The 20,566-nt window shown below is 46.7% G+C and overlaps 1 protein-coding gene and 1 long non-coding RNA gene across 2 annotated transcripts in view; one reads left to right on the top strand and one right to left on the bottom strand.

Annotated features, from left to right (window-relative positions):
- The window catches only part of ZFAND3 (zinc finger AN1-type containing 3), a 367,558-nt gene that overhangs the window by 135,342 nt on the left and 211,650 nt on the right, over positions 1-20,566 (bottom strand). The window contains exon 3 of the mRNA XM_082249318.1: positions 11,486-11,665. Within this exon, the coding sequence (XP_082105444.1) occupies positions 11,486-11,665 (180 nt within the window). The remainder of the gene's footprint in view (positions 1-11,485; positions 11,666-20,566) is intronic.
- LOC309549206 overlaps positions 1-20,566 on the top strand; it is a 386,600-nt gene that overhangs the window by 229,357 nt on the left and 136,677 nt on the right. The window lies entirely within an intron of this gene.

The raw sequence follows: 20,566 nt of genomic DNA, 5'->3' as shown, positions 1-20,566 counted from the left end.
AACAAAAACACCTGGCTATGCCCATGGGCTGTCCTCAGCTTGGTATATAACCCCCCTCTCTGCTCTAGGTAATCAGTTTAGTAGCAAGCAGTATTAGAAGTATAAGAACTTTATAGAGAGGTGGGTGTTGTGTCAGTCGATGAACTCAGAGAAATGGATTTTACAGTAAGTACAAACATCCAATTTTCTTTCGTTCATCGACGGACACAGCGCTCCATAAATCATAACTACTGGGACGTCCAAAAGCAGTGCCAAAAGGAAAATGAGGGGTGGGGAAAATAACCCAAGTCTAAACATTAGAGCCCTTAACCAGGACACAGGAGCCTTAACCGGGTCACAGGAGCCCCATCTGAAAAATAAAAGTTAAAAACAGCACCTCTTAAACAGTAGCCTGCAAAACTTTGCGGCCAAAAGGAGCATCTGCAGATGCAAAAGTATCTACCTTATAGAATTTTGTGAAGGCCCTTGATGGTATGCGTGATATCGATGCCTGATGACGGAAAGCCCAAGAAGCCCTCAGTGCCCGAGTAGAATGCACCGTGACAGGGAAAGGTGGAACCTGACCTTTAATGGAATAGGCCTCAGTCACCGTCTGTATGATCCATCTGGAGATGGTAGCTGAAGAAGTGGCCAGCCCTTTTCTTGGTCCATCCGTAACCACAAAAAGCGACCTCCAAAAGGACTCAGTAGCTGCCAGATACACCTGAATCGCACAAACCACATCCAAGGTATGCAAAGCAAATTCCTTGGGATAAGCTGGCTTGGGACACAAGGAAGGCAACACAATGTCCTCATTCAAATAAAGTCAGAGACAACTTTATCCCTATGGACCATTAAATAGGGACTGCGACAGGATAATGCTGCCAATTCCGATACCCTGTGGGCCGAGGTAATAGCCACCAAGAATATCACCTTCTGGGATAATGTAGGCAAGGGAATCTCCCGAATATTCTCAAATGGAGGTTTCTGGAGAACCAAAAGTACTGAATTTAAATCCCATGGTGGCAAAAGAGGCCGTACAGGTAGAGCCACATATCGAACCCCCTGAATGAAGGTACAAACAAAAGAGTGCGTGGCTAGCGGTCGCAGAAAGAAGATTGCCAGGGCAGACACCTGGCCCTTGATGGTACACAAGGCCAACTTCTGATCAACGCCTTGTTGAAGAAAGGTTAGGATCCGAGTCACAGAAAATGATCGAGGATGAGCGCCAATCGACTCACACGAAGAAATGTTCGCTTTCCACGTACGATGGTGTATCTTGCTGGAAGTCGACTTCCTTGCCTTCACCATAGTAGGGATCACTGATCCAGACAGACCTCTATCTCTCAGTACCTGGCTTTCAATAGCTAAGACATTAAAACCAGCGACTGTAAAGCAGGATGGTAGATCAACCCTTGGGACAACTGGTCTTCTCTGAGAGGAAGCCCCCAAGGGATGTTTATGGCCACCAGACTGATTGGAAGATCCTCGCCTTTGATTCCTCGCAGGAAATGCGGAAGAAACTTGAGCCGAGGATGATACTGGCCTTACTGTGGCCCTTGGACGTCTGCTGCATCTACCAGAGGAACCCGTGATCGTGCCACAAACCTCATTATCCACCTGTGGAGCCGAAACCGCTAAAGGAGCTGCATGTAGGACTGTGCAAACAGAACTGTCTTGAAGGTGGATACCACCAGACTCAGAACCTGTATGCAAAGTGTGACAGCAGCCGGTGAATCACAGCCTGTGGTTTGTCTAGAGGAAGGACCACCCTGGTCAGAATTAAAATCAGACCTAGGTAAATCAATTCCCTGGACAGGTAGAGGGTGGACCTTAGGTAGTTTGGACATCACCTGAAACTTTGCAGGAATTAAATCTGCACAAGGAGACTCAGGACCTAAAAAAACCTGAAAAGGACAAGCTTTGTCCCCCTTTCTGGGTACCCCAGAAAAATAATTTAGTGGATCCCCTAGACGCTCATGAAGGAGGTCCACGAGGCCAGAAACCAGCGAAGATGTCCCCCCACCCCAAGAATGGGTGAGGGCAGACCTTCATGCTAAAGGGGGTCTTGTCTGCGGGTCCGGAGAAGCTAGCTCTAGGCTTACCAGACCAAGGATGCTTGGAACCTCCCGAGGAAGATTTGAAAGATCTATTTCCCTTATTATCCGTCCCAGAAGCACAAAATCATTTTCTATGTGCTGAGATGGAGGGCCCCTGTCTGTGACGAGGCTCCTTCCCTTTCTTAGACTATGGCAAGAAGGTACTCTTCCCCCCCTCCTGTGATACCCTTAATGATGTCATCCAGGGTAGCCCCAAACAGGCGATCGCCTTGAAAGGGCAGATCAATAAGAGCTTTCTTAGAGGCTTGGTCTGTGGACCAATTCCTAAGCCACAGCACGCGCCTAATCACCACTGCTGAAAAAAGTTTGGACAGCACAGGAGCTGTATCCAAAGCTGCATCACAAAAACTGCAGCCCATGGACCAACTGGTCCACTGAATCAACATAAGCAGCGGGGACCTGCGGGGTCCACGGCAGCATTAGGCTCAGAATAGGATGAGACAGACTGAGCAGGGAAAGGCGGGGGGTGCTTCCTCCTGGGCCTTTGCCCACACGCTACTTCCACCCGGGACACTAAGGACTGCAGGACCACCGTCAGTGCAACCATGGGAATCTGGGGATCCGAGGGACCTGCCACCTCCATGAGAGGATCATTGGGGGAGATGTGACCCTGAGGCTCCATAATAAAAAGGAAGACCTTGCAGTAAAAAAACAATCTTTGGCACCACTAAGGGATCCCCCCAAGGCTCAGGGTACCTATCAGCAAAGAGAGAGATAACAGGGACCCCCAAGGACTCACCATACCGATCATAGGAGCGACGAGAATTCTGACCCAGCATCACCATAGATGCCATCCCTGTTCATATGTCCCTGGCACAGGAAGAGGAAACTGAAGAGGAAGAGGAGGAGCGTCGGCATCCCCACAATCTCCAGCGTCTCCCAGACTAAGGGAAAATGGCCCCCGTGACATCATCGGGTTACACAAACATGGCCACCAACCAGAGAACAGCCAGACTAAGGGAAAATAGCCGCCATCAGCTACAGCATGCTGCCAGGATATTCCCTGTGCCCTCTGCAATGCTGCACTCTCTGCAAGGGGACCCCCTGCTGATGGTAGGACACACGTTAGGGGAGACTCTGCTACACACTCTGCACCAGTCTCTGCACTGGGACCCCCTGCACTATGCCCACACTGCAGTGGGGCATGCACCTAGGGGTCTCCTACACTGGGACCCCTCCAGGGCAGGACACACTATCACAGGACCCTTACAGAGTGGGGATGGGGGGGGGGAACCCAGGGGTCTCTGCTGCATCCTCTGCCCTGGGACTCCCACCAGACTCCAGGTCAGACAGAGGGGAAAGGGAGTGGGGAAGCCCAGCTCACTGAGGGATTTTTAAGGATGGGAGGAAGGAACCTGCAGGCAGGTCTGACCGTCCCTGGAGGTTACCCGTGCCCACCCCAAAGAAAATGCTAAAAGGGGAGAGGGGGGACTGTACTTATCCTTTCATGGCGCGGGTAACGCACTAGACAGAATCCTCACCACTGAAGTAGGGGAGTTGTCAGCTAAGGGACCGCTGCGACTCAGACCCAAGCCGGGTCGTTTGTGACCATGCGAGAAGTTTAACTCGTGGGCCAGCCTCTGTCTATGAGGCTATGCCGCAGCCGAACTAGCGCAAAGCTGCAGTCTGCATGTGCTCGCTGGCTGGCCTGGGGGGGACCACTGGATCTAGATTATCCAGCCCGTCGCCCAAGCTGGCAGTTGATTGTAGATCTCCCGTGAGAAAAAACAAAAAAGATGTAGGGAAGGAGAAAAAAATTGCTAGGACCAGAGATCCCAGCCGGAGCCTAGGTCCTTACTCCTGACTAAACAAATTAAAACTGATTACCTAGAGAGGGGGGTTATATACCAAGCTGGGGACGGCCCATGGGCGTAGCCAGGTGTTTTTTGGTCTGCCTAGTCCTACTCCTGGAGGAGGCAATATAACCCAGTAGTTATGATTTATGGAGCGATGTGTCCGTCGATAAACGAAAGAGAAATTGGTGTTAGCTCATAACAAAAAAACGCAGAAAAGCCAATGTGTTTTGGGGGTTCAGGGGATGTGATAGGATGTTCTAAGAAGGCTTCACTGTGCTATTTCTATTATTTCAGATAGTGTGTTGAAGGCTAGAAACCTCTTTCTGGCTTATATAGAGTCCTCAAAAGGAAGATATTTCCTCATATTTTGTCCTGGAGATGGGTACCTTTTCCAATGAGCATGCAAACCTGACAAGCATCCATCTATTGTAAAACAAAAGACATATATGTTTCTGGAGTTTCATTGTATAAAATACAGTTGAGTTAAAGCTTACTTCCAGCAAACTCTTTGTTGGGGAACTGGACCTCTCACCCTCCCTCGTTTCATCCGCTCCGTTTTATCCTAGCTATGATGGAAGCTTAGTAAGCGGCACGCTGAAGAGCAGAGGTCATCATCAAAACTTCTTTCCCTCCTGCAGAGTGAAGAACAACTTGAAGCATGCAATGTGTGCGCCATTCTTCTAGATCATCGCGGAAATCCGGAAATGGAAATTTTGTGAATATAAGTCATCATGTGGAATAATACGGGCTTTATGTAGAGTGTCTTAGAGGAAGGATGTGGGAGGTCATGGAGGCGTTCCGTGCACACAGCTGCTTTTCTTCAGGTTTCCTTTGGTGGGAACGGTTACAAGGCGTGTGGGCAAGATCCACAGGGGGTCCAAAATATTCCACCGAGACGAATGACCGAAGGCCACTGGTTACAGTCTTATCATGCGTTTCAGCTACTAATAAAAGAAAGCCGTATATCCCGCTGTCCGCTCTAGAACGCTGTGCTGTCTTATAAAACACATTTATGGCAGGATGGGAAAATGTGATTTCAAGGGGCCGTCTAATAAAACTGTCTAATGGCTAGAAGTGGCCAACATGCGTGCCTTCCCCTAACACAGCTCTGGACCTCGCAAACAGAGCAACCCGTTGTCCCAGGCATTGCCATGACTGCTACAATACTGGAACCCCGGCACAGTGACAGGTAAAAAAGAGGAAAACAAGCAATTTTGTTTTATTGTTGGTGCTCTGACCAATGGAAACTAAAGTAAGTTTGCTATGAAAGAGACACATAAATGCTGTCCCTATTAGCATCTTCGTGGGAGGGGCAAACAAAAAAAAACTATTGGGGGGAAATCGTAGTAATATGGGAGGGGCAAGGACACAAACTACTGTAGGGAAATCTCACCACGGTGGGAGGGACAGAGACAAAACCTACTGTAGGGAAATCTCACCATTGTGGGAGGGGCAGAGACACAAACTACTGGAGGGAAATCCCACCATTGTGGGAGGGGCAAAGACACAAGCTACTGCAGGGAAATCTCACCACTGTGGGAGGGACAGAGACAAAACCTACTGTAGGGAAATCCCACCATTGTGGGAGGGGCAAAGACACAAACTACTGGAGGGAAATCCCACCATTGTGGGAGGGGCAAAGACACAAACTACTGGAGGGAAATCCCACCATTGTGGGAGGGGCAAAGACACAAACTACTGGAGGGAAATCCCACCATTGTGGGAGGAGCAGAGACACAAACTACTGGAGGGAAATCCCACCATTGTGGCAGGAGCAGAGACACAAAGTACTGTAGGGAAATCCCACCATTGTGGCAGGGGCAAAGACACAAAGTACTGTAGGGAAATCCCACCATTGTGGCAGGGGCAAAGACACAAAGTACTGTAGGGAAATCCCACCATTGTGGGAGGGGCAAAGACACAAACTACTGGAGGGAAATCCCACCATTGTGGGAGGGGCAAAGACACAAACTACTGGAGGGAAATCCCACCATTGTGGGAGGGGCAGAGACACAAACTACTGGAGGGAAATCCCACCATTGTGGGAGGAGCAGAGACACAAACTACTGGAGGGAAATCTCACCATTGTGAGAGGGGCAGAGACACAAACTACTGGAGGGAAATCCCACCATTGTGGGAGGGGCAGAGACACAAACTACTGGAGGGAAATCTCACCATTGTGGACATAAACTGATACTGTACAGAAATTAAATACTGGATCGCATAATAACTGCTCTCAGAGTGCAAGCAAAGGAGGTATGAGCGGTTATTATAGACTATTAAGCAGGCTGCCACTGTGGATTTCCATTAAAAAAATTTAACAGAAAAAATCATCTGATTTAAATGGTAAAGTAAAGTAAATTAGCTGCATACTCGTTCCAGGTCAGAAAGCAATTAGGCCAGAGACAGCCAGGCAATTAGAATTTTGAGAAGCTGGGTAAATCCATTTAGTGGGATATGTTGAAAATGAACCTGTAGGCCATAGGCCCTTCATTGGTCTCTTGTATTTCCCTGTACTGAGCCATGCGACCTTGTCCCCTAGATACCATTAGTTGGCCATCCTGACTCCTAACCCTGGTTTTCCCTTTTCCCTCCCCTTCCGAGTCAGGTTTGCCTTTTTGGTTATAAACGACAATTTCTGCAGCCCAATTTGATAGATCCAAGTCTTATTTGATGTTGGCTTTTTCCACTGTTGTTTTTCTTATTAGCTGACAATGTCTTCACGTATTCACAAGGCCAGCTGGATACACTTCTACAATATCGTATCGTTTGGTTGTATGGTGAAACTTTTCAATAAAAATGATTGAAACAGAAAATTAAGTCTTCCAGGTATCTATAGCAGCGGCCGCCAAACAGTGGTCCGTGAAGCACTGATGATCCACAAGAAAATTTTTGTGGTCCCCAGGGGTTCTGCTGCAAATAAACATTGCTGTGGATGAATATCGCCCAATGTTTCCAGTCAAAGCAGTGAATACTGTCAGCGCGCACTGATATCCAATGCCTTCTCAGTAGTTCTGGCTCCTGTGAACTCAAAGGAAGGAGCCGGGAGAAGCGCAGAGAGCGGGAGGTGAAAAAGGAGGGAACTGTCAAGGTCTTACCTTGCCCTCCTGTTGGCAGCCATCTTGGACATGTGCAGACTGCTGCCTTTTATAAACTCTGATTACATCATCACTTGCCTCCTGCCTGGGTGTCGCACAGTGATGATGCTGCACACCTGACTATATATATCATCTGATGGGTTGCAGTCCTTGCCCTTGTGTTTGTGCTCCATGGTGCATCTCTGCTAGCAGTCTTCTGTTCTCTGTGTTCCTCTATGTATGACCTGGCTTGGTTGACGACTCTCCTGGCTCTCGACCCGGCTTCGGCAGAATACCCGCTTCTGGACTTGACCCCGGCTTGTTCCTGCTCTTCACTCTTGCTGTACAGCATTTTATAATTCATGTTAGTGGTTGACGGGATTTAAAGTTATGAGCTTAGTGGTTCGAAAGGTGGGTGACCACTGGTCTATAGGACAACGTCACATGACACAAGACGTACGTCTTCAGGATATAACTTCAAGGAGGAGTTCCGTGGCTCCTGAAGTGAGGAGATGGCATAGTAGTAATCCAGGTCCATCTTATCCTACCTTGTAATAATAATTCATAGAGCGTCGGTTGGTGAGGTATTCAGAGCAGCCTGATAATTACACAGGTCCTAAGAGCAGCTCCTGTACTCTGAACGCTGCACATGATTCATTATATATCATGCAGACTCCATCTGTTATATCATTATGTCTAGAAAACAATACAAATCCCTGAGGAGCACCAGAAGAATCTGGAAGATTGCAGTGTGAGGAATCCACTTCATACCATAGACAATACAAGTCTGTGTGCTTTTCAGAAGGCAGAAGTCCAGTCCAAATTAAAGGTCTCTGGTGGCAGAACTGTTCAAATGTCTAAAAAGAACCTATTAACAAAGATGTCCCGGTTCCTAGAAGAACCAAACGTGCTGATCTCATAACACGATACCCAGATTATATGGTGCCTCTGCACCATATGATACTTTGGGAGTCATACTACGTCTGTCTTTATACATACGATATACTGTATGTGTACATGATTAGGTCAAAGAGAATGCTAGGGCACACAAAAAAAAAAAACACTTGGTACATTTCTTCAATGCATGCTCATTTCCCCATGTTTTGCCTCTGTTGATCTTCCATCAATCCAATGAGCTACTAACTTTCTGTAGCAAGCGGACACCATTGTCTCTGCTGGCTTGAAATCCCAAGCAGCGTAGTCAGCCCTACCCAAATTTTTCCCTGTGGGACCACAGGCCACTTACCTTTTGTGATATAGAAATGAGGACATGGGGATGGTTCTGTAGTTCTAACCAGGGCCGGGACAAAGGATGGCTGCTCTGGGAACTGTGATATGTGAGGTTGGGGGGGGGGGGGGGGGTCACAAAGATTGAGGGGGAGGGTAATTGTGTTGGGAGGAGGAATGGGGGTGGGGGGGCAGAAGGGAATAAGAATTTTTCTAGGAGGGGAAATTTAGGGGGGGGGGGGTGCTACGAGTGGTGATTTGTGCTGGGAGGTGGATGGGAGAAGAGGATTTGTGCTAGGAGAATCAATTTGGGGGGGGGGAGGGGGGTTGTGCTAGTAGGGGGAATATTTGTGCTAGGAAAGGAGAATGTATACTCAGACGTTTGTGCTGGGAGGGGGGAATTTCAGCAGGGGGGCGGATTTGTACTGGGAGGAGGGAGAATTTATGCTTAAGGGGTAATCATCCAGACTTGTGTCCAAATTTTTTTTTTTTTTGGGTGGGGGATTTTTGTGGACACATGATGCTCAATTATCTTGGGGGGCCTAGTTTGGTATGTTCGCCCTGGGCTCTAGGTGACCTTGTTCCGGCACTGGTCATAACACTTCCTGTCCCAAGGCGACAGCACTTTTCCTCCATATCGAAGATCCCAAAGACCTGCGCCGCTCAAAGCCCCAGCGCGCTTCTCTGGTTCACTGGCGAATCAGGTGCCTGTCCTTGGGAGCCCGTCACCGCTCTACATTACCAACAACTGTCCCTCAGCTCCCTACACTGCAGTTTCCAATGTTAGCAGCGACAGGAAAGAGCAGAAGGGAAAGCTGGTAAGGTGAATATAAATGGTACTCATCTCTGGAATTCACAAGACCGTAACAAAAATGGTAAAATTAAAATCTTCTGTCTGTGTTAATGCAGCCATGGTGACACATTTGACAAAGCACAGTCCAAGCTAGGAAGCATTCAGAGAATATATTACACCTCATATAGACAGGGTTCTTATAGTTTTCTTATAAGGCCATGTCATAAACAGGCTGGAGTGCAGTTTAAAAGGAGAAGTACTGGGAAAGCTGGTTTGGCCTTACTTCTCCTGTGAGTCACAGGAGTTCAGCTCGTTCTGCACTCCTATGACTCGTTTTCAGCAGACAGCGGGCTAAGGCTCACTGTCAGCTGACAATGTAGAGCCGGTCCAGGCTAAGGAAGGATCGCTACCATATGGTCGGGATCCACCCACATGCCTGGACTGGCACCCGTCTCAGCCTCTCAGCAAGCCGCCGAGAGCATGAGCCAGCCGCTCCCACCCCCTCCGCAGCCCAGCACTCCAGTGAACGAGTGGGGGGCAGAGCAGAGAGCTGCTAAATGACAGTCACCCAGGTCTCTGCTCAGGGAGCACTGATCAGCGGTGTTAGATTGCTCGGTTCTCAGTCTTTGAGGGGGGCGGGGGACAGATGCAGCATTGGACCGATGCTGCATCCACCTAGGCAGGTATGATTCTAAAACACAAAAACTTAAATTTGTTTTTTTTTTTAATTTAGCTATAAATTTCTTGCTTTTACTACAATACCACCAAAAAAACAATCCAAAATAAATTCTCCTGCTCTTGATGATTGCAGCCATACCATATATGTGTATGTTAGTTGCTGTTTGTACCCGTAGTAGGGCCCAGAAACAATGGTGCGCATTTTGCATTTCTTCCTATCTTCCTCTCCATTCAGAAGAGGAAGTAAACACAGGGGTGATCTCACAGTGACTGATCACTGGGATAGCCAATCAGAGGCTATCACGGCTATCAGGTGCCATGGAACCAGGAGTCCAGGGTCCCGATCCTTAGTATGAGACCCGTGGCTCTCGGTGAGAGCTTGATCTTTGTGCTGGGAGAGCGATGTGTGGTGCGCTACCAGCACAAAGAAAGATACGCATATATGCAGCCCCACAGAAAAATACTCCCTTTCATAAGGCCGCATATACACTATATTATCAAAAGTATTGGGACGCCTGCCTTTACACGCACATGAACTTTAATGGCATCCCAGTCTTAGTCTGTAGGGTTCAATATTGAGTTGGCCCACCCTTTGCGGCTATATAACAGCTTCAACTCTTCTGGGAAGGCTGTCCACAAGGTTTAGGAGTGTCTATGGGAGTGTTTGACCATTCTTCCAGAAGCGCATTTGTGAGGTCAGGCACTGAGGTTGAACAAGAAGGCCTGGCTCGCAGTCTCCACTCTATTTCATCCCAAAGGTGTTCTATCAGGTTGAGGTCAGGACTCTGTACAGGCCAGTCAAGTTCCTCCCCAAACTCGCTCATCCATGTCTTTATGGACTTTGCTTTGTGTACTGGTCCAAATCATTTGGCGAAGCGGGGATTATGGTGTTGGGTTGTTTTTCAGGGGTTGGGCTTCTCCCCTTAGTTCCAGTGAAGGGAACTCCTAAGGCGTCAGCATACCAAGACATTTTGGACAATTTCATGCTCCCAACTTTGTGGGAACAATTTGGGGATGTCCTCTTCCTGTTCCAACATGACTGCACACCAGTGCACAAAGCAAGGTCCATAAAGACATGGATGAGTGAGTTTGGGGTGGAGGAACTTGACTGGCCTGCACAAAGTCCTGACCTTAACCCGTTAGAACACCTTTGGGATGAATTAGAGTGGAAACTGCAACCCAGACCTTCTCAACCAACCTCAGTACCTGACCTCACAAATGTGCTTCTGAAAGAATGGTTAAACATTCCCATAGACACTCCTAAACCTTGTGGACAGTCTTCCCAGAAGAGTTGAAGCTGTTATAGCTGCAAAGGGTGGGCCAACTCAATATTGAACCCTACGGACTAAGACTGGCATGTCATTAAATTTCATGTGCGTGTAAAGGCAGGTGTCCCAATACTTTTGACAATAAAGTGTATGTGTGGTCGGCGGGAAAGGGTTAAGTATTATACGTCTGTAAGCTTGGGATGTTGACCAACAGCTGAGCTCTCCTACATCTCAAACTCTCAACTTCAATTCCAATTCCATAACTTCTACTGTAATAGAGTTACCTTCCTAAATAGTGGCTACACGGTTGTAGAAGAAGATACAAACATGTCTATTCTACCTCTCTGGCCTCAGGATGGAGGTAAGAATGCATCTTGGAAGGGTGAAGCACAAAGTATCAGTGCACTTTGTTTAAAAGCGCTCTTGTGCCTAAAACTGTGAGCAGAACTTGCTTTTGTCCACCTTGAGAAAGGCCATAAAGGAAATCCGGAAGAGCAAAGATGGTGAAATCACACAATTAGTAGAGGAAGGGTAAAAGGGAACTCACATTCCTCCTGGCTGGGAGAGGCTACATTCAGGTCTGTGGAGAGAGGCTGGCTAGAACTACTGCTCTGCGAGGATATCGAGGTATTTCCGTTGTCGCTGTTTATCTCGCTGGGGAATAAGTCTGATTGGCTGCTGCTTGTGCTGGGGGCGGAGTCATCGTCTGGCTGCTTCTTCTGGAAATCTACAAAGAATAAAGAGAACTGTCTTTATAAGGAAAAGGAACAGTACACACCGCCTCCCAACTATACAAAAAAAACATAATTTGTGCATTTAGAAATTGTCACCTCTTTTCATCGTACAAGAGAGGAGGGTGAGACAACTGGCAAAAAGACCCTTTAGATCCCCCCATTTTTATTTTTTTTTTAATTTTTTTTTTCCTAATTAACCACTGGATCTTTTTCAGAAGCCTCTTGCAACTAGCCGGTGTTTCTCTTGAGCTTACGGTTTTTACCGGTGCGTTAGAGAAACGATCTGACGGGTCACGTGGCTGGCCATAGAGATTCCCAAGGACCAGATCATTTCTACTCGCCTCTATGGTCTTGGAGGACCGGTCTAGGGCAGAAGTAAATAATTTTAGAATTTTTTTTTAAAGCAAAAGATCAACTTTTTCTTTTGCTTTTAAAAGGTAGATGGAGAGATTTGGGGACTTTTTGACGCCAGATGTCCCCATAAAGAGGACCTGTCATCATTATTTCTATTACAAGTGATGTTTACATTCCTTGTAATAGGATTAAGACCACGTTCACACTGGGGCGACCTGTCAGGCGACCTGGTCGCCTGACAGGTCGCCTGCCATAGAGAAGCTGTGGACCCGTTCTAATAGGAGCGACACAAGTCGCTCCAACTTAGAAAAAGGGTCCGGAGCTTCTTTGGGGCGACCTGGAGCGACCTGCATTGACTTCAATGATATGAAGTCCGTGCCGGCCGCTCCGAGGTCGCAGTGCGAGCTGCGCACCGCGACCTGTGAGGTCACCTCGGCAAGTAGCGTCGCCCTAGTGTGAACGGGGTCTTAAAGTGATAAAAAAAATAATAAATAAATAAAAGGGACAGTGTAAAAATAAATAAATAAAAATGTATGCCCCCAATAAAGGCATAATCCTGACTTCTGCACACTGTACGTAACACACTCCTGAACCCTGCACTCCGTACATAACAGAATCAGGAGCTCTACACTTTGTACATAACGCACTCCTGAACCCTACACTCTGTACACAGCATAATCCTGACTTCTGCACACTGTACGTAACACACTCCTGAACCCTGCACTCCGTACATAACATAATCATGGGCTCTACACTCTGTACATAACGCACTCCTGAACCCTGCACTCTGTACACAGCATAATCCTGACTTCTGCACACTGTACGTAACACACTCCTGAACCCTGCACTCCATACATAACATAATCATGAGCTCTACACTTTGTACATAACGCACTCCTGAACCCTGCACTCTACGTAGCGCACCCCAGATACAACCAGCCCCATTGAGGGCAACCATACTGCTGATGTGGCCTGGGATGCAATTGAGTTTGACACCCCTGCTCCAGAGTCTCTGCTAAAAAAAATATATATAATGTTTGGGGGTTCTAAGTAGTTTTCGAGCAAAAAATAAAATTGTAAGCAAAATGTGCCAGTAAAGGACTGGTCAGCAAGTGGCTGGTGTATGGCCAGCTTTAGGAAAGGCAGTTTATTTATCATTTGTGTACAGCAGTCTGTCTCTAATACTTCTAAAGTGACAGTCGTTGTTACTCAGCTCTACCAGATGCTTCCAGTTCTTCACTGGCCTCTGCTGGCATGATCCGGCACCGAGTCAGCTTCACAAAGTGTCTGTATCACTCAGATGAGAGGGGAGAGCCGTGTCATGGCGGATAGACGCGCTCTCAGGGGTGGATTGAAAAACGCTTGAGCTAAACTATGCACAATTAGTGGGGAAGGTGTGAAGTGGCAGTTCAGGAGCCAGCGGGAAGAAGGATTGAGAGAGGAACGTGAAGATCCAAATAATTGATCTGCTTAGCAGAAGCTGGAAGAGCTCCTGGTGTCACGGAGGGATGGCGCAGCAGAGGGAGGCAGCGGGTTCTGGAACATTAAAGTAAAAAGGAAAGTGACTAAAGGTTTAAGTGCACCGAAAATCTGATTATTTTGACGTTTAGCAGTTGGTGGAAAGTTAAATCAACTGCTACCAGCTTCAGAAAATGCTGCACCAGCAACCCTACCCTGAGCCTATAAGCTACAAGAGACTGTTTAACAGTATGAGAGATCTCAGTATTAGATGGTGACATATTATACTAGGCAACCTCGGCACTGTAGCTGTGGTGAAACTACAAATCCCATCATGCCCCTGCCTCTAGGAGTCATGCCTGTGACTGTCAGGGTCTTGCAATGTCTCATGGGACTTGTAGTTTCACCACAGTTGGAGTGCCGAGGTTGCCTACCTCTGCTAGACTATCACTTCGGGGAGAAAACAGGTTATAGAGACCGCGGTCTCTTCCCTGGTAGGGAATCTCTCTCTTTACAGCAGAATTGGTAAGAAGCCTGGAGCTGCAGACAGACTATTTCAACAGACAACTTAGCAGTTTACGCTTTAAAGCAGGGATAGGTAACTCAGAAGAGGCAGAGATCTTCTAGAACAACACGGATGAGATCAAAGATTATCAGGACACCGCAAGTTTGTAAGGAGATCAACTAGCATGACTCCATTAAAAAGTAAGGAAAGTTTGAAGAATTCTGAGGTCAGCAGTAAGTAACCCAGAGTGCAGGGGTCAGTAATATATAATGCAGAGTTCAGGGGTCATTAGTAATGCAGAGTGCAGGGGTCAGTAATATATAATGCAGAGTTCAGGGGTCATTAGTAATGCAGAGTGCAGGGGTCAGTATATAATGCAAAGATCCGAGGTCATTAGAAAAGCAGAGTGCAGGGGTCAGTAATATATAATGAAGGGTTCAGAGGTCATTAGTAATGTGGAGTGCGAGGGTCAAGAATATATAATGAAGGGTTCAGAGGTCATTAATAATGTAGAGTGCAGGGGTCAGTAATATATAATGCAGAGTTCAGAAGTCATTAGTAATGCAGAATGCAAGGGTCAGTAATATTTAATGTAGAGTTCAGAGGTCATTAGAAATGCAGAGTGCAGGAGTCAGTAATATAGAACACAAAGATCCGAGGTCATTAGAAATGCAGAATGCAGGGGTCAGTAATATATAATGAAGGGTTCAGAGGTCATTAGTAATGCAGAGTGCAGCGGTCAATATATAATGGAGGGTTCAGAGGTCATTAGTAATGTAGAGTGCAGGGGTCAGTAATATATAATGCAGAGTTCAGGGGTCATTAATAATGCAGAGTGCAGCAGTCAATATATAATGGAGGGTTTAGAGGTCATTAGTAATTATAGAGTGCAGGGGTCAGTAATATATAATGGAGGGTTCAGAGGTCATTAGTAATGCAGCATGCAGGGGTCAGTAATTAGTAATGCAGAATGCAGAGGTCAGTAATGTGTGATGCACAATAAAGAGGTCAGCAGTAAATAACACAGAGTGCACTGGTTGGTAGTAAGTAAAGCATAACACAGTGATCAGTAATAGGTAAAGCAGCAAGTAATGCAGAGTGCAGAGGTCAGCAGTATGTATCAGAGTGCAGGGGTTGGTAGTCAGTAAAGCAAAACACTGAGTTTAGTAGTATGTATAGCTCAGTGCAGAGATCAGTAGTAAGTAAAGCCTAGAAAAGGGGTCAGCAGCAAGTAAAGCCTAGTGAAGGGATCAGCAGCAAGTAAAGCCTAGTGAAGGGATCAGCAGCAAGTAAAGCCTAGTGAAGGGATCAGCAGCAAGTAAAGCCTAGTGAAGGGGTCAGCAGCAAGTAAAGCCTAGTGAAGGGGTCAGCAGCAAGTAAAGCAAGAGTGCAGGGATCAGCAGTATGTAAAAGAGAAAGCAGAGGTCAGTACAGTAGTATGTAACACAGAGTTCTGTAGTAGCTTCCATTTCTTCACCGGCCTCTGCTGGCAATGATCAGCTTCACAAAGTGTCTGTATTAATATAAAGGACATTTTTGGGCTGTGGCATGAAAGCCACATCACACACACAGGGAGATGATACAAATCCCATGAAGATGGTGTCCTAAGACCCCCAGTGTTGCACCCTCATTGACTAAAGTTTTGTACCAAATGTACAAAATCCTGGAGGGTTTGTACAACATTAAGGGTAGTCTGCGATCTTCAAAGCCTATTTCTCAGAGGCATTCACAGGCCATCCTGACATCACCTTGAAGATGTTGAGTCCATTTTCGGAAGCGATCATGTGATCCCAGGGGCCGCAGGAAGTAGGTGAGCCTGTTTTTTTAAACACCGAGACCGAGTCCTATTTAAGAACTCGAAGCCCATCCAAACACAGACACTTTTGGTCCCAAACTGTCAGGGAACATCGTTTATTTCCAGGCGGGCGCCGAGTGCGAGGGTGAGCGGGACGATTCGCGGAAGGAAATTTCCATAAGCTCATGCATCAAAGTGTCAGAGCTGCGGCGTAGAAAGAAAATCTGACCTATATTTGTGAACCCAAAAGGTCAACGCTGATAATATATTTTCTGTGGGACCAGGAGGTGTAAAATATATAACTGCCAGGGGGGCTGCTGAGACAAGGATCCCATCTCGCTAGATAAAAGCCCAATGTGGGATCGTGACAGCCGAGAGCCTGCGACTCTTCAAAGGGCCTCAGACACTGATAATAGGAACTCCGGTCAAGCAGTTATAATGGAATTGGCTGATTATATTCTGTGCAGAACGCTAGAACCGACACTTCCTCTGTTCCTTTCACCCAGCAGGAGGCAGCATGGAAGGCAGTAGGTATGGATACAGTATGGAAGACAATAACTATGGAAGGCAGTAATTATGGTGGCAGTAGGTAAGGAGGCTGTATGGAAGACAGTAGGTATAAGTATGGAGGCAGTATGGAAGGTAGTAAATTTAGAGGCAGTAATTATGGAGGTAGTATGGAAGGCAGTAGGTAAGGAGGCAGTATGGAAGGCAATAAGTATAAATATTGGAGCAGTAATTATGGAGGGAATATGGAAGTCAGTAAATATGGAGGCAGTAAGAATAGAGGCAGTATGGAAAGCAGTAAATATGGAGGCAGTATGGAAGGCAGTAAGTATAGATGCAGTTTGGAAGGCAGTAAGTATAGAGGCAGTATGGAAGGCAGTAGGTACAAGTATGGAGGTAGTATGGAAGGCAGTTAATATAGAGGCACTAATTATGGAGGAAGTATGGAAGGCAGTAAGTATGGAGGCAGTATGGAAGACAATAAGTATAAGTATGGAAGGCAGTAAGTAGAAGTATGGAGGCAGCATGGAAGGAAGTATAGATGCAGTATGGAAGTCAGTAAGTATGGAGGCAGCATGGAAGGCACTAAGTATAAATATGGGAGCAGCAAGTATGGAGCCAGTATAGAAGGCAGTAAGTATGGAAGCAGCATGGACGGCAGTAAGTATGTAGGCAGCATGAAAGGCAGTATGGAAGGCAGTAAGCATAAATATGGGAGCAGTAAGTATAGAGACACTATGGATGGCAGTAAGTATGGAGGCAGAATGAAAGAAAGTATAAAAACAGTAAGTTTGGAGCTCAGCAGAAATAGAGGCAGTATAGAAAGCAGTAATAGAAGGCAGCAAAAATGCAGGCAGCACGGAAGGCAGTATAGAAGGCAGTAAGTATAAATATGGGAGCAGTAAGTATAGAGGCAGTGTGGAAGGCAGTAAGTATGGAGGCAGTATAGAAGGCAGTAAGTATGGAGGCAGTAAGTATAAGTATAGAGGCAGTGTGGAAGGCAGTAAGTATGGAGGCAGTATGGAAGGCAGTAAGTATGGAAGACCATAGGGATAGAGGCAGTATAGAAGTCAGTATGGAAAGCAGTAGGAATAAAGGCAGCATAGAAAGCAGTAAGTATTGGGGCAGCATGGAAGGAAGTATAAATATGGGAGCAGTAAGTATGGAGGCAGAGACATGCAAAAATCCAAAATATTGCTGCACTCCTTGGTAATTTTATTGAAGTATTAAAATCACATCACAGGTATGACAGGAACATAAAAGGTAACGTGTTTTGTGCTCAAGTCAGCACCAAAACAAGGTTTGAAGGTTTGAGTAAGCGCTGACTTTTGCTCGAAACACGTTACCTTTTATGTTCCTGTTATATCTGTGATGTGATTTTAATACTTCAATAAAATTACCAAGGAGTGCAGCAATATTTTGGATTTTTGCATGTCTCTGAATCTCACAGACGAGCTGTGCAGCACCCTGGGTTCCTGTTCACAATGTGTGAGAGTCGGTCACTCACCTAGAGCGGCATTTCTTTGGCTTTACTAAGTATTGAGGCAGTAAGCATAGAGGCAGTATGGAAGGCAGTAAGAATAGAGGCAATAAGTATGGAGGCAGTATTGAAAGGAGTAAGCATATAGGCAGTATAGAAAGCAGTATATATGGAGGCAGTATGGAAGGCAGTAAGTATAAATATGGGAAAAGTAAGGAGGCAGTATGGGAGGCAGCAATTATGGAGACAGTATGGAAGGCAGGAGGTATGGAGGCCGAATGGAAGAAAGTATAGAGGGCAGTATGGAAGGCAGTAAGTATAGAAGGCAGTAAGAATGCAGGCAGTATAGAAGGCAGGCAGTATAGAAGGCAGGCAGTATAGAAGGCAGGCAGTATAGAAGGCAGGCAGTATAGAAGGCAGTAAGTATAGAAGGCAGTAAGAATGCAGGCACTATGGAAGGCAGTATGTATAAGCAGGAGGGAGTATGGAAGGCAGTAAGTATAAGCAGGAGGGAGTATGGAAGGTAGTAAGTATAAGCAGGAGGGAGTATGGAAGGTAGTAAGTATAATCAGGAGGGAGTATGGAAGGCAGTAAGCATGGAGGGAGTATGGAAGGAAAGCAGTAAGTCAAGTGACCCAAAATCACCAACCTGATAGCCAATGGTGCCTACGAGGAAGGTGAGAAATTGGGCGATTTTGCATTGGCAAAATTGGGACATTTGCCAACATTTTAGACAATTTGCGGAAATGTTGCAATTTGAACAGAATGCATTGGTATCAGGAAGGAAGGTGAAATGAAAAAGCCGCAATCACTTTACTCATTTAGGGCCAAATGACAATGAGGGACATTAATGAAAACTGGATTTTTGTTTGCAGGCAATAATCCATGTTTTTTTTTTTTAATCTGTCCTCCAGTCTTCCCTTCAGTGTTGCACAGTTGTATCGGCTCCTCTCCTGGACTGATATGGCTTCCTCTGATTTCACTGCACACTGTGAGCTTCTCACAATGTGAATTGGAAGCTGCAGTGGTCAGCAAGTACTGCATTGTCTAACTCCCCCCCCCCCCCGCCCCAGTCTGTCCTTAGCCCTCCCCTTTACATTTATCGAATTTCAGTTCTTTCAATCATTGAGTTTTGCATCACATGTGTTACTGAGGGCAGTCTGAATGCAAATGCAGCCATCCTAGGAACGCCCACTCCTCCAGACTGACACCCACCCATCAAGGCATTTAGAGATTTGTTGCATAACTCCTCCCTTGAGCCAGCCCACTGCTTGCATCAGGACCAGAGGAGTACAGGTGACTGGTACCTGATGGGGGAAGAGCTTATTCAAAACAGTAAAAGGCCCCAGACAGGAACCCTTGGGAGGAGTACTGAGGCCGGGTGCTGTGATGATTTTAGGAAGTGTGTCCTTCAGTGTCCTCTGTACAATACCCCGCTGGCCCCTCCCACCAGCCATGATCTGTCTGCATTGCATAGAGAAGCACAGAGACAAATACAGTTTGTAATGGAAGACTGAGAGGCTTGTTTCACATGTGCTTGGATCTCTGGAAAGAGATCTGTGTTCAGATTACTCTTTGGAGAGCATTTTTAACCACTTACCTACTGGGCACTTAAACCCCCTTCCTGCCCAGGCCAATTCTCAGCTTTCAGAGCTGTCGCACTTTGAATGACAATTGCGTGGTCATCTAACACTGTACCCAAAATACATTTTTATCATTTTTTTTTCCAAACAAATAGAGCTTTCTTTTGGTGGTATTAAATCACTACTGGGGGTTTTAATTTTTTGCTAAACAAACAGAAATAGAACGAAATTTTGAAAAAACAAACAAACAAAAAAACAGTTTTTATAGTTTGTTATAAAATTTTGCAAACGGGTCATTTTTCTTCTTCACTGATGTGCGCTGATGAGACGGCACTAATGGGCCCTGATAGGCTGCACTGATAAGGTGGCACTGGTGGGTACTGATAGGTGGCAGTGATGGGTGGCATTGATAGGCACTAGTAGGTGGCACTGATAAGTGGCACTAATAGGTGGCACTGACGGGCACTAATAGGTGGCACTGATGGGCACTGGTAGGTGACACTGATAGGCAGCACTGATGATGGGGCACTGATTGGCATTGATATGTAGCACTGATGGGCACTGATAAGGCGGCACTGGGGGTACTAATAGATGGCAGTGATCGGTGGCACTAAAGGGCACTAATAGGTGGCACTGATGGGCACTAATAGGTGGCAATCATATGCAGCACCTATGGTGGGGCACCGATTGGCACTGGTGGGCATTTATATGTGGCACTGATGGGCACTAATAGGTGGCAATGATAGGCAGCACTGATGATGGGACCAATTGGCACTGATAGGCACTGATAGGTGGCACTGGTGGGCACTGATATGTGGCACTGATGGGCACTAATAGGTGGCAATGATAGGCAGCACTGATGATGGGACCAATTGGCACTGATAGGTGGCACTGGTAGGCACTGATAGGTGGCACTGGTGGGCACTGATAGGTGGCACTGGTAGGCACTGATAGGTGGCACTGGTGGGCACTGATGCTCCTCTCCTCTTTGGGAAGGATGTCCTTTTGACAGGAGCCAGCGATCAGCTTTTTTTTCTCCTCACGCTGTTTACATCACGTGATCAGCTGTCATTGGCTGGCAGCTGATCACATGGTAAGGGGCCTGGATCGGCTCCTTACTCCGATCTGTAAACAGCCGGGTCTCACGGACTCGCTGATCACAGAGCGAGCCGCGTGCGCTCGTGCGCTCCGCAGGGAGCGCGCAGGCAGCTC

This window comes from Pelophylax lessonae (assembly GCF_965119305.1).
Source record: "Pelophylax lessonae genome assembly, chromosome: 3".
NCBI classification, from domain to species: domain Eukaryota; kingdom Metazoa; phylum Chordata; class Amphibia; order Anura; family Ranidae; genus Pelophylax; species Pelophylax lessonae.
The sequence above is the reverse complement of the archived record's forward strand: the minus strand, read 5'-3'. Positions and strand labels throughout refer to the sequence as shown.